The following is a 14,732-nucleotide window of genomic DNA, read 5'->3' on the forward strand; positions in this document are numbered from 1 at the left end:
CCCAGTCATTAAGACACACCACCTTTCTACTGCAAATCAAGCTTGAAACTTTTGTGTGTATGGTGTTAGTGTTGGGTTCACTCTGGTCACAGTAGGAAAAAAACACTTGGAACAGATTTGTTTCACAGATGAGGCTTGGGAACTCCTGGTTTTTCTTTCCTCACCAAGAAAAATATTTTCTTATTTTAAAATATTTAATTTTAAGCTCAGAAAGTCCTTGAAGCTCATTTTGGAAGTGACTACATTTTTCTCCTTACCAATTTAAACACTGAAAAACAGCAAAAATTTTAGCTGCTCTGTTTTGACTTGCCAGAATGAATGGAAATAATTAAAAGTTTATCAAGACTAGGAATATTTTGGGGTAAAAGAAGGGAAAGGGTAACAAGTTCATTTAAAAAAAAAAAAAAGGTCTAAATTCAGTGTCTAGGACAGACTAACTGTAAACAAAGAAAAAACCTTATCTACAGGCTCCAGTGTATATTGTGGTCATAGCCAGTCCTCCCCCAGCTTATGCAGTTGCAGACATTTACATGTGTGATACTTCCCATCCCATAGAAAGTTACAGCAGCAGTTTGGTTTTTTTTTTTCCTGCTATGGTATTGGGCTGGAGCAATAGCTGAATAAGAAAATAACATGCTGAAATTTGTCTCCTCCCACAAGGCTTCTAATTGATGCTGCAGTAATTTGAAGTGGTCCCTATTCTGCATTTGACATAGGAGTAGCCCCTAAGGCACCCACCAGAAATACAGATTTTTGCTTTAAGTAATAGGTGGTTGACATGTTTTTACTTAAATTTCTGTTTTTTAAATGAAGATTGATCTGTTTGAAGATTGGGTGTTTGAACGTTTCTGGGTTCATGATTATAAAGATAAAGACATAACAAACTGTTAATAAACATACTGATTAAACTGGGCTGAAATATTTATTTCTTAGCATTTGTTTCATAATAATGAAAAGAGCTTGTCAGGAGCGAGGAAGGAAAGGACATCCTAGGTTTTCCAAACCTATCTACTATGTGGAGTTCTGGATACCCTTGCCTGTTTTATAGCCTAGTTACTCTCTCCTGTGCTACTGATTGAGTTTGAAAGAAGTAAACACAGTTGCTGCCCAAAAGCAGAGGCCAAGGACTGACCAGGGAATAGAATATGAACACCTTTTCGTGAGGCTAATTAGTCCAGGTATTGCTGCTACCAGCTTTTAGAGGTTCATGCAGAGTTTTCCATTTGCAAGTGTTTTTCAGAGGTTCAAAAATGTAGAATGCCTTTTTCAAACACTCAGATACAGTTCCACATCAGCCTAAAGCCTTTAAACCATGCCTGGGCAGAACATCAATGCTGGCAACGTTCACACATGTGGCTAGAGATAGAGGGAGGGTAAAAAATTACTTTGGTGACATATTTGGGAGACGCGAGTTAATTCTGACAGCATTACAAATGTTTTTCTCTCTAATACTGGATGTATTGGGAAGTGCTTAAAAAATTCACAGAAACCCTATTTAAATAACACAGCCAGTTGGGTTAATACAGTATTTATTCAGATGCTGAACAGCTTACCCTTCCTTCCCCTCTACTCATCATCCAGGTGGGAGGGAGCTCCACTCAGTACATTGCCTTTGAAACCACAACTCTTGTTCTCCTTCAAAGTGGGTCCTGGCCTACAGCAACACTTTGCTGTGACCCCCTCCTTGATTTTGGTGGGAGCTTGGTGTCAAAAAAAATCATGGACCAGAGCCCCTCTATGTCACTTTGGCTGTGAGAAAGGACCTTATTTTCAGGTGAAGACAGAGAAAATTCAAGGGAGTAGTTTCATATTTAACATTAAATACTTCACTTTGGATGGTAAATACTGATGTACAGTACTGCTACCCTCCCTTTCCATCATCTTTGCTCTGTGCCACTGAGAACCCATTCCCTCACATTGGCTGGTGCAGCTGTTTGCACGGCTTCTCTGTAGGTGGCAGTGGAAGCCGAACCTGGGCTCAGAAACAGGCAGAGGTGGTGGTTTGGTTTTTGTTGAGTTATTTTTAAGCTGGGTGAGTTCCTTTATCGCAGTTACAGAGCAGCCACATCTGCATTTGTGCTGACAGAGCTGAGGGAATGGTGTGTACTGGGATTGCCACCAAGAATTTGTCTCATGAAACCACAGCCTGTGCCAGGAGGGAAGGGGTTGCCAACACACAACTAGCACCTGGTGTAATGAGGCAAACATAAGGAGCCTTAGCATGAACAGAGACTAGACCCATAGATAACACAACAAAAACATACCAACAAGGGACATGCTTCCAATGAGCAGTTTAAATTTCCTTCTCTTGTTTTTTTTTTTTCTTTTTTCTTTTTTTTTGAATTAATGCACAGAAAGGGCTAAAGAAGTGGAAACCTTGCTGTACTACTGTCAAATGGAGGAACAAGGAACTCTTGCTGTTCAGATGCTCCTTGTTTCTCCAGTTTCTTGGGAATGGCTGATATTTGCCAGGAGAATGATAAACTTGTTATGGAAGAAGGACTCAGGAGGGTGGCAGTGGCTGTGGACTGCTGCGATTCTGCTCTCATGAAGAGCATATTGCCTGCTTTATTGTTGCACCTCTTTCTGGCATTATAAAAGTGTGTTACAAATTTTACAGAGGAAGGGGAGAAAGGACGAAAGAGGAAAGGGCCCAAGTACACTGGCCTAGGACTCTGCGGTCCTGTTTGTCCTCTGATACTCTTCCAGCTCTGACTTCCTGTCCATGGCAAGTTGCAGCTCCTGCTTGATGATTTCGATCTGCTTCTCCAGCTCTGTAAGCTCTTCCATCACTGACATCCTAGCAATATTGAGGGACTCTGTTTTCCCATTGGTTGTTAAGGAAGCCAGAGTCTCTCTCCTCACCTGTGGCAGGGGGATGTCTTGGTGCTGTCGGATCATCACCTCATTTTGCCCTTCGTCAGTGCAGATATATTTTTTCCTGTGGCTGTTGCCCAGATTGGCCATATTCCACACAGCATGCTGGCTGTTCCCTACATGGGACCTCAACAGAGATGTGAGAGTTAGTATGAAATCACAGCCTGCCCTGGTGTGTATGCAACCCTCCCCTGTGAGCCATCCTACTGGAAAATTATGATGCTACTGTTAAGAATTACACGAGTACTAACAATTCCTTTATCCTTGGGATTATTTTTCTTGACAAGCACAAATCATGAATGTAAATGGCCAAATTTTTGTGATTAAACCGTAGCAGAGACTAGAACAGAATCCTAGACTTCAGCTCCCCTTCACCAAAACTTTTTTTTAGCTATGAAATTACAATCCTGTCAACTCCAGCTCAGGAAAATGTGTGTTCTCCAAAGCTTTCTGAAAGCTTCTGTGGTTGCAATACCCAAAGTTTACTACAGCGTTAGTCCACTGTGTGTTAATACTCTGTGCTGGTTTGGGCATTTGCTCCCACGGAGGAGGAAAGAGGCTGCCTAGAGTTGGTGTAGTGAGATGAAAGGGAAAGTGTGCTATTTAGACTTGAAGTCTTCCTGAGTAGCTGCTTGCACTTTGCAGGGTGGACACGATGATGTGGTGTAACCAAACCTTGCAGGTACAGATAATTCCTGACAGAGCAATACAGAACTTGGAGTTTCCATGTTGGGGGGGATATTCCCATTTGGGAACTTTTTCAAATGCTTCAGTGATTTCTTGTGGAAAGGTCTTTCCAAAATATTTTGACTTGAAAGAATCTTTTCCCTCTTTTTTGGGAAGTTTACTCTGCAGCCTTCCCAAATCATGGCACCTCCCAGAATTTCCTCCCTTCTAAAGAAACAACCCATGCCCTCCCAGGTGGAACATAAGGAAGCACTGAGTTGAGGGAAAGGAGCTCAGCTTTCCTACCTCCTTTACATTTTGGACGGATCTGTATACAGTCATTTCATAAACTGAGTTTGAATCTCACAGGGCCCTAGTTATCTGCCTGTGCTTTGCCATGTATTACCTAAAAATAAGGGCAGTGAACCTACTCCAAAAACTGTCTTTAGGATGGGGATGCTTTTACTAGCTGTATGAAAAATATGAAAGAATTAAATATCTATTAATACTTTCTATTGGAAACAATTGATTAATTTCCACTTCCATCCCTTGTCACTTCTATCCTGGTTTTTTTATTCTGTTACTTTTGGGGTGCATTAGATCCGTAAGTAGATAACCAGACACAACGTGTTTAATTTCTAAGTAAATTCTGTAGTTTGTGTTTTAAGGCATGCAAAACTTCCTACCTCTTTTCTACTCGTTTTGTCTTATGCTGGTGTTTGTCTTCAATAAATGAACTGTTCAGAGCACGGTGTAATCTCTAGAGGGAAAAGATGAAAATAAATTAGTAACAGCAAGATAAGAATAGCTCCATAAATAGGTAGACAATTTGGGCTTTGTGTGATGGACTCGAGCATAAGTTATTTTGCACATTCAAGGATACAAGCAATGCCTGTGCTTTGTCATTAGAACAGATTTATTTCCCATACTTTCCCAAGGAAGGGCAATCTGAAAGGTTGATGAGTAGAGTGCAAACAATCTTTGGTGTTAAAATTCCTCAGAAGAGAGTGGATCTTGGCAAACCATTACTTTCTAAAGATCTCTTTCACTGTGCTGCTTTAAAGCAATAGAAGGTCTTCCTTTTTGTGCTTTTTGCTTCAAAGTAACCTCTTCTTTTAAAGCAAACACTTAGAGCAATTTTATAGAATCACAGAAAATAGAATTTTCTGCCATTATTTTCCCTAGAACAATGAAAGAGGTTATCCAGCACTTCCTGCATGCATCAGAAGTTTGGGAACCTGTAACGGTGACATACAATGTTCTGGTTAGCCAGTTCAACACAATAACACTGTTGCTTCTGGTGTCCAAAAAAGTTACAAGGTTACAAGTGCAAATGGAAAGGCTTAGCAATTGTGAATATTTGAACTGTTTCCTCTGTGCTTCTCATCTTGCCCTTTGGTAATTCTCTTCAAATTCCAGAAGCTGCTGTCATATTTGATATGCTAATTATTAGTGCTCCTACAACCTTTTAGGCCTTGTTCTTGTCCAAGCTTTCTAAATCAGCCACATGACTTTCGTGGAGTTACTTCTGAATACGTACCTGACTTGTATGGAGCCAGTATTTCATCTTGGATTTCTTCTTGATTCGTGGCAAGACCAGTCTGTACACGATGTGTTCCCCAATGGTAGTGAGAATGGACAAGCCAAACCCAATGCACAGCATCACGAATAGCCCAGAAAAATGTTTGATCCCCATTTGCAGTGTCTGTGAATAAAATCAAAAGTGGATGTTAAGAAAGGAGGCTGTTAAGTGTATTTTACCAGCTTCTGTTTTCTCATTTGGAAGTGTGGTGTGACTGAATCATAATGGTCAAATACTGCAGAATAATCTGGATACTGTTCACAGCAAAGCCCTTCAGTGCTGCAGAAAGCTCAGTGTTCAGTGAGAGCAAAGAACCTGTCATGGGAATCAGAATCAGCCAAAGACCATGGAAATCTTTTCCTTGTGCAGTTTCCCTAATGAGATTAAGTGTTGAACATGTACGAGAATCCAGTATTTCTGGTGTCTTTGCATTTGTAAAAGCAAATACTGCTTGACTTGCTCTACAGTCAATGAACTTCAAATCCTTCATCAGCAGTGAGCTAAGACCAGCTGTTCATATTTTCTGGGAATTGATCATTGACTTCCTCTTTTTCTGCTTTGCCCTTGATGCAAGGTCATGGAGAAAATGTTTTGAAGTAGTAGCACAAACACAGCACCTCTCCACTCCCTACATCAACAGGACTGAAACTGTGTTTGTTAGGATCCCCAACTGCAATTATGAAAAACAGGAACACTCCTACATTGTCCTGTTAAGCCACCTTTTTCATGTAGAGTAGGAAGCTTTTAATTAAATTCAGTGTCTTATTGGCATTAACCGCGTTTTAAGACCAAGAAACCACGCACAGCAGCAATCTCTACCACAAACACCCGCACTCCGATGTGTGGGTCAGGCTTGCATGTTACGTATAATCTTAGTAACTTTATCCTCATTCCTCTATAACTCAGTTATGACTGTATCAGTAGCTAAAATCTCTTGCTAATAATTACTGCCCGCAGGCTGCTTGGGAAATATTTCCAAGAATAGGAGTTCTGCTTGTGCCTTTCTATTAAAGAATGCTATTCCCCTAGTCAGAAAAAAAAAAAAAAGGCAGAAAATTGCTTCAGTAGATTTTATGTCAGGAGATGATTATCTGGGATGCTATCATCCTGGTTAATTGACCCCTATGTTCCTTCAATTTGTTGTTAGTTTGGTGGGTGGGTGGTGGCGGGGATTGTGCTTTCTCATGACTTTAACAATAGTTGATTAATGGTGAGTCTGTTGAAGTTGAAGGCTTGGAAATCCCTTTCTGTTTGCTCATCTGCTTTTCATATTTCTGTTATTTAAAACACAATGACAAGAGATAGCATATCAGAGATGTTTAACAAGAACAAAGCTTCAGCAATCTAGCAGAGTGAAAACTTTTTTATGTGGCACTGGCAATAAACTCTTATTTTAGGAGTTCTCTGCCAAAATCAACCTGGTTGCCCTGTAGTGCATTGACCAGAATTTTTGGGAAGAGAATTTTTGAATCGGTGAATAAACACTTCAGGAGTGTTGAAGGATATAACTGGGATATAAAAGCAGTTTCTAAAGAAACTTACTGCAACTTGGAAAGGAAGGTGAGAAAACGCACTAGAGTGATTCTGGGGTAGAAGGGAGTCAGTCTTGGCACAAGGGTTTTCTGATTCTAAGAGTCCATCATTCCAACTTAAAAGCAAAACTTTCCTCTCAGCATTGGAATTTCTTACTGGCAAGAACCTGTTGTCCCATACTTTGTCTTTCCAGTTAGGGGAACAGGAGGGTGACACAAAAATCGTGGGTGATAAAGCTTCAAACCACTCAAATGTGTTTGACGGGAGGTCTGTGTGACCTGGCCTCTTTCTTTCAATTAGCAACAGAAGCCCAAATTCTAGTCCAGGTAGCATAAAAGAAGAATGAGGCCTCACATGTGACCTTTTTCCAAAGGTCTTTAGAGCCAAGACCTCAGTATGGCCCATCTCTGAATTCAGCACATACGAACACCTGTAAGAAGCAAAAAGACTGCTACCCATACTAGCTGAACATGCCAGATAAATGTGCTTTTGCTAATTCTCTAAGAAGCATTAATGCAAATCGCTTTCCTTCCTAAAAGAATATTCAAAGCCAAGTATGAAACAACTTCCTTAAAGATGTAGAACTAACAGTAAATAAAAAAATAAATTGAATGAGACATAGAATAATAATTAAAAAGGAATAAATTTGTTTCATTTATATGATCCCAGGCTACTGCTGTTTGGTGTCCTAACAGTCTAAGGGTGGACACTGCCATTAACTCCCTCAGCGGCAGAAACCTTGGAATCAGCTGGTGAAGGTCCTTTTGCTTAGCTACTTGAGAAGTAATGCAGAAGTCTCCAGAGGCATGGGAGATTGGTAAGGAGGCCTGATCTGCTAGCGTTAGGTACAGAAGGGAGTGTTTATATTGTTCTTAAAATAGGAAATAGGTTTAATGGACTATGATAAACTGCTAGCTATTCAAAATAATAATAATAAAAAAAGGCACGCAGTGGCAATTGCAGTGGGTATTCCTGCAAACGTGAGATGTCTCCTCCAGCCTGAAGTCAGTGTTTAATGCCACTCCAGTACGGCTGCAGAAAGAACATTTGGCCAGCATCTTACATGAAATATAATTCCCTTGTCTTGAGTAAAGCTGCTCTGATTTATGCTGACGAGGGTCTGGCTCATTGTCTTGTCAGCTCTGAAGAATAATTTTCTACCTTCCCTAGACACAGGTGAAAGAAATTCCAGCACTGGCATCTCAGATGCGTTTTTCACTTGTAATGGGTAGCTTTTGAAATTGTCCCAAACAAGACATCTTTTGCTAGGAAAGGAAATGCCAAAACAAAACATCAATAATATTTCATCTGGCAGTAAAGAAGAATGTACTGGAAGAGCTGGTGATAAAGGCTGCACAGTAGAGGGACATTTCTGAGACTAAATTCAGTTGGGAAATGAGGTTCGGAAGAAACAATTAGCACAGTGTATGGAGTGATTATTTATAGCAACATCAACACATTTGCATGCCATTGTAGAAAACCAATTTATCAGGCATTCATAATTCCTGGAGACACACACATGTTGAATATTGAAGGAAACCATCTAATAGAGGCATTTTCATAGCTTCATGTTGATCAGTATCAGAGCAGCAAGCTCTACAACTTATTTTGTAGTTTGTGTATGTGTCTGTACATGCAAATATAGAATAAATTTGGAAAGAGCAGCAGTAACCTGGATTCTCTGTGTCACTGCTTTTCTCTCTGCTGAAGTGGTAGGGGTCAGAAGTGTGTGTATTAGGTCTTTGCTGGCAATAGAAAACCAACTGATGACTTTTTTTATTTTTAAAGAAATAAAAGCCCATCATGTGGTGTATTCTCCATTAACCTAGGATAAAAACATGGTCTTTGTTCCAACTTTGTAATCATAAATTCAGGAGGTAGCTCCTTGCGTTTTAGGAGAAGAATCTCAATTATGCCCATGCGAAGTAGTAGGCAGCCATAGCCAATCCTGTGATGATTACAGCTAATTGGTGCTAAGCACTACACTAGCAACAGCCCCTAAGTTATTTGCCACTTGCAAATTGGGAAATTGGTGGTTTCTTAAACAAATACTAGAACAGAAGTGGAGGTACCTGCTTCTTTATATATCCTTGAAGAGACGTTCCCAGTTTATCAGCCCATATCTGCAACTGCTACCTAAACATTTCCTGATGTCTCCTCTGTAGTGATACGCTTTTTCTTTGGGCCCTCAGTAGAAGGAAGGGGATGCAGAGAAGGGAGTTTGATGTTTGTGTTCTCTTTGAAGGGGGGAGCAGAGACAAAAAACCAGCATTCAGTGATTTAATTATTGGATTTAATGGAAAAAAAACCCTCCTCCTTTGTTGTCTACTTCAAGACTGTAAACAGTTTACTCTCCCTGGTTGTACTGAGAGGGTGAAGTGAATAAGACATCAAATACGCCTGTGGTCCAGCTCTGACTAATTAGAAGCCTCTCAAGACTTTTGTGGATATTTTGCAGGTTGTCAGCACAGTACTGGCATTGATGTACAAATTCCTGAACCCAAAGACTTAATAGAGATATCATGTGTGTATTAGCTATAGTAATAAACTATCCTTTCTCGTAACATTTTCCCCACAAGGATTTCAGAAAGCTTTGCTGAGATCAGGAAGTTAAATTTTGCAGAACATTTGTGAAGAAGGAATTATTCTCAGCTTTACTAAGGATAAATGGATATGAAGGGTAGCTATCTAAACTCATTTGGGCGCCTCAGTAGGTTTGCAAAATCCTTCTGATGTTGATGCTCGTATTTAGGTAACTAAGTACTATTGAAACGTGTCCCCCTCTCCAGATCGTGGCATTTCTTGTAGCTGGAGAGATACTGTTATTTATCATTGGTTCCTATGGATGTCTGTGCTTTCAAGAAGCAGCAACACTGAAGTAGTAGGTATCTAATCTCCTTAGGGAGATTATCCTTAGTGAAGACTGGTGACCATGGCTTTAGGGTTTCAAGAGCCAAATTTTGAAATACTGTAAATCATTGTCTTGCATCAGCCATAATTAGCACGAATAAGTACAAGGCAGATTTATAAGAAATCTGTCAGTGTACTGGGATAAAAAAAAAGAGCACTTCCAAGGCAGTACATTGTCAAGTGCCTCTCTGAGCAGACTCATTTTCTAAATTAAAGTATGAGAACACATCAATGGGGTTTTAGTGTGGTAAATTTTATACTGGCTTTGAGGGTTGGACTAGATGGTCTCCAGGTTCCTTCCAACCCTAACAATTCTGTGATTCTATCTAATTCTCAAATTTGCAAGACAAGTTCCTTTCTCCTCTTGTTCTGAGGACTTCTGCACTGATCTGGAAAAATACTCCCTTTTGTAATAAATCTTCTTCTTTCAAGTCATCCATTTTCCGAGCCCTGATAATCGCTGGAAGAAAAACAATGCACATATAATCTGAATTAGATACTGAGAAGATGTTCCCATCTGTGGTATACCAGGCTGGTGATATGGGAAAAACAGCTTTGTATCACCAGGTAGTGCACTTTGTTAGGTTTGGGGGTTTTTTTTACAGTTTCCACAGGTGAATCTAAATCTGCTGCTCATTTGCAGGAGACTGAAAACATGCTTCCTCTGACTCTGCTGCCAGACTCAATACTCATGCACTCCTTTCTTCAGGACCATTGTGGAAAGTATCTTTTACCCAAGGGCAAGTCCAGATGCCAGTGTCTCTTCACACAACATCTGTCATTTTGTAATACACTTCTTCATAATGTTCCCAGTCCTGGCAGTGAGCAAGGGCCAGCTTTCCTCCCCAGACATCGTATGTGCAGACTGAGCAAATTGTCTTGGCAGCAGAATCTTTCATCCCCAACCTTAGCAGTATGGACCCCCACCTCAGGCACCATCTGGAGATGCATGGCACTGTGCCTTCTCCAATGTCACCACCCATGGGAAGTAGTGGGTCTGCAGTAACAGGGTCAGTTGCGGCTGTCACTGTGTGTGTTTATGTATGTTGTTACTGTAAACGTCAGGTTAGGTACTGTTTGTGTGAAGTATCAGTAAGTTATTGATACTAATATGTAATGTGGGATATTGTTATGTAGCAATATATTTTTCATTCCATGCATTGGTTGTTATCTGACTGACCTGCCAGTCTGTGTGCAAATCAGTCTGTAAGTTCTAGAGCTTCAGTTGTCCTGCAACACTTGCAAATGGAGAATATATAAGCCTTTCAAGTGAAATAGAAGATACAGTTTACACAGTAACATTTTTAAAAATGTAGCTTAAATGCTAGGAAACAGTCTGTACACAGTTAGCTTTTTGCAAAGCCTGGCTACTCCCTGGCCCAGAAGAGGCTCTTCTCTTTCACTCTGTCTTGAAAAACCATGGTGTGCCAGCTCATCTCCTAAACACCTTGCCATGCTTGTTACTGCCTGGTCTGAATAGTCAAAACCACTGCTAATTGACAGGCAATTTGCCTGTTCAGGCCATCCACCCTGCCTGCTGTCATAGTGGCTTTGTGCCATAGCTGTTCCGCTACCATGAGCAGAAAGTTGCAAAGCTGCCAATTAACTGTATTTCGGTTCACAAAAATGCCACAGAAATAAAGAATTAGACGTCTCTCCTGAGCTAGTGGGGAGCTAATGTGCTGGAAAGGAAAGTTCTAGGAGCCTGGCCCCTGCTGTAGCGGCATTAATGAGAACAACAGTAGGGTAGTGGAAGGGCTAAGTTAATTGTATGCAAGTTGAAAATGAATGTAACTGATAATGTCCAGATGTAATACGTGCAAATCTAACTGCCAGCTCCACTATCCTCCTGTGCCATGCTCTGGCCTAAGTAGGGACTTCGCAAATTTACAGCAAAGAAGTTCCTTGTAGACTAGAATATGACAATTTCAAATCAAAAGTACTCAAGTGACATTTCTAGGGACAAGCAATCAGTGTGAAGATGCACTGTGACCAAGAATTACTTCTGGTGGAGAGGGTAAGATGCAATCCACTGAAGCAATTCATTCCAAGTTTGAGTTAGCTGCATCATCCATGAATGGGTGCTGGCCAGAGTAAAATGCCTTGGGCAAGTGCTTTTGCTGAAGGTTCATACAAACAGTGGAGTTAAGCCCTACTGACCTCTGCACTTTGAAACTCATCTTTATTTGGTTTCCCAGCTTGAGGAGTCTCTGCATATCTTCCAGTGCCAGTATGAATCATGCCTTTCTAAGTCAACTTTGTTTTCAAATGTAATTCAGAATGAGCAGATAGAGATGGAAAGAGCTAGCAGTGAGTTCTGCCACAGGCAATATAACTTTCTAGTGTAAGATTAGAAATAAGTGATGAGTAGGAAGATGAATCTCAAAACAAATCCCAAAAAAATATTTAACCTTGGTGGGCAGTAGTGGCAGGTGGATAAGAATCAGGTACAGCCTAAAGAAGTAATGATAAAAAAGAAAGATGGATATTTCACCCATTTAAAGGCTATAATGATCTTTATTTCACCTAGGTATATTACCATTTTGGGGTCACTACTCTTGGTGAACAGGTGGCAGTGTGGCACAGACCAGATTTATTGAGAAGACATAATAAAATACAGAGACTTAGCCTAGCTATCAAAAGGTTATCTCTGGGTCTTAGTCTGGTGTATAATATATGTGAATGAGTACCAATGTAGAAGCTCAGGCTTTTCTTGAAAATGAATTACCTGCTTCTGTGTTGAACCTCATCCACATTTCCATGAATCTGTTGAATGTTACTGTGACTGACTGCAAGAAGTTAAGTAACACAGATTTCTGGTTGTACAGGAGTAAAGGATACAAACTGACATAAAGATAACATGACAAATAATTCCCATGCTTCTTAATGCAATGACAAGGAAGCTATGCTTTAGAAAGTGTCTGCTGCTTGGCCCTGTTTAGTTTAGTAGATTTGTCCCAACTATGACATTGCAGGTTCTAAAATGTGCAAGTTCTTGGACAAGAAGAGTGGATGAAAAGGAGGGGATCCTCATTGCAGAAGTGGTAGAAGAATTCTGGAAAATGAGGGTCTGGACTTAGCGGAGCTTACCCTACAATGGCACAGACTTACAAGTGGTCTTTTGTTTCTCCTCACTCTGATTCCATAAGGCCTTTGAGTATATGAGGATTTGTTCAAAGACAAAGTATTTGAGTGACTTTTTAGAATCAGGTTAGTCACCTGAACCAGCTTGTTGGACCTTGTCCTCTGAAGAGAAACTCAGTTATGCACGTTGGGTTAGCACAACGGAAAATCAAATGAGGACTACAGTTACGATAACCAGCCCCAGAGCAGGTAGACCTGCCTTACTTTCTGACCATCATATGGAGGCTACATTCAAAAGACTGAATTACTTTGAAGCACAGCATGTTAAAGCCTCCCTTAAAACCCCATGCTTAAAACCTGTTTGACACTGAGAAAAATGGAATTGCACAGGACTATTCATGTGACGAATTGGTGCTTTCTTCTAGGACTGTAGCAGGGACACCTTCCACTAAATCAGGTTGCTCCAAGCCCCGTCCAACCTGGCCTTGAACACTGCCAGGGATGGCGCAGACACAGCTTTCTGGGCAACCTGTGCCAGTGTCTCACCACCTGCACAGTGATGAGTTTCTTCCTAATATCTAACCTAAATCTCCCCTCTGCCAGCTTAAAGCCATTCCTTTTTGTCCTGTACTACCTGCCCTTGTAAAAAGTCCCTCTCCAGATTTCTTGTAGCCCCCTTAAGTTATTGGAAGGCTGCTATAAAAATGCGGAAAATTGTATGGTCTTCCCTCATATTTTTAAATTTAAAAGGGCTTTTAGAAGAGTAACTGTAAAACTGACATGCTGCTTATGAGATTTCTTTTTCTCTCCAGTGTGAATGCAGCGTTTGTTCTATCTTTGTTCATTTTGCTTTTTTTCACAAAAGACAAAACCAGCTGGTTTTATAACATGCCTTCTGCAGTTTGGCTAGCCAGGTCTTATTTCCCCTACTACTGTATTTGTTGTGGCAAAAAAAAGTTCCTGTTTCTAGAGACAGTCTTGAGATCCTAAGGCTTAGTACAGTGGTTGTCAAACTTTTTTTGCTAATACACCTCTATTAGTAATTTTTCGAGCACGCACTCCTCATATATGTGTATTTATTCATAATTTTTATATATATGCATTACTGAATTTCTCATATTTTCTTCCTGCAAGGCAGTGCATAGTTTCATGGGCTTAAAGAAGCAAATACATGTTCTGGGGGAAAACCAGTACTAAATAAAACTTTTTTTACTGGAAAATGTTTAGAATTGATTCTGTGTCTTAGCTATTTACAGCCCTGGATACAGCTACTGGAGTAAGATTCTCACGATCAGAGAAAGCTCCTCCCTCCATTACTGGGGAATTATTAAGGAGATAGATTTGTCTCTGGTACAAAAGTTTCACATTTTAAGACAATTGTGGTAATTAATACCATTACTATCTGGTAATTTTACAGAGGTTTAATTCAAAAGGTTGTATTAAAATGTACAGTAAAAAGAGGTCATTGAATTAAGTACTTGTCAGGAACGTGCATGTCAGCTACATTAAAATGAAAATTCCACAGACACATGTCTTGTTAGATGATAAAATAATCTTCAGATGAGATAATCAGAAACAGCAGAGAATGTATACTTTTATTTAAATGTGCTTTCTTGTGTTGAATTAATCACAATACTAAAAATTAAGTTGAAAAATAAATTGAATTTTCTTCTATAAATATCTGATGTTAAAATACATCTAACATTGAAACAATCTTAATGAAAACATAAAAAATGTAGTGAGAAATATCCCAATAATATATGTATTAAAAAAGTCAAATGTAGATTTTCTGTGTCTTATCTCTAAAATATGCTAGTTTTCTAGTGATTTAGTCCACAGTCAGACGTTTGCAGTCAAGATGCTCAGGTGACCACTGAAAAGTGGCAGTCAAAGCCTTAGCAAATGGGCTTCTTTTTAGGGGAGCACGGCCATGCTGCCACTTCCTTGGGGAACAGGCAGGATTGGTTTGGTATTTGACTGAATGCTCTGAGGAGATACTGTATTTCTAGCTACGTGTTTTGTACCAGTAAGAATACGTAACTTACGTTTAGGTGGAAGACCCAGGAAACTACAGACCAGT

At 40.0% G+C, this 14,732-nt stretch overlaps 1 protein-coding gene across 1 annotated transcript; it reads right to left on the reverse strand.

Annotated features, from left to right (window-relative positions):
• Positions 1–2,335: 2,335 nt before the first annotated feature.
• On the reverse strand, positions 2,336–5,127 carry LOC104403254 (glutamate receptor ionotropic, NMDA 3A-like). The gene is made up of 3 exons (XM_010011321.1): positions 5,084–5,127; positions 4,230–4,303; positions 2,336–3,004 (listed from the first exon to the last, which is right to left on the reverse strand). The coding sequence occupies exons 1-3, from the start codon at positions 5,108–5,110 to the stop codon at positions 2,668–2,670; spliced, it is 438 nt and encodes a 145-aa protein (XP_010009623.1). The 5' UTR covers positions 5,111–5,127; the 3' UTR covers positions 2,336–2,667.
• Positions 5,128–14,732: the final 9,605 nt, after the last annotated feature.

Source organism: Nestor notabilis, unplaced genomic scaffold, assembly GCF_000696875.1.
Source record: "Nestor notabilis isolate BGI_N333 unplaced genomic scaffold, ASM69687v1 scaffold24333, whole genome shotgun sequence".
NCBI lineage: Eukaryota > Metazoa > Chordata > Aves > Psittaciformes > Psittacidae > Nestor > Nestor notabilis.

Excerpts from the sequence above, each read along its gene's own strand:
- LOC104403254 (XM_010011321.1), bottom strand. The coding sequence starts at position 5,110 with ATGAAATACTGGCTCCATACAAGTCAG. Across the intron at positions 4,304-5,083 it reads ACTGGCTCCATACAAGTCAG|AGATTACACCGTGCTCTGAA; the intron begins GTACGTATTCAG and ends TTTTCCCTCTAG. Across the intron at positions 3,005-4,229 it reads ACAAAACGAGTAGAAAAGAG|GTCCCATGTAGGGAACAGCC; the intron begins GTAGGAAGTTTT and ends ATCTCTGTTGAG.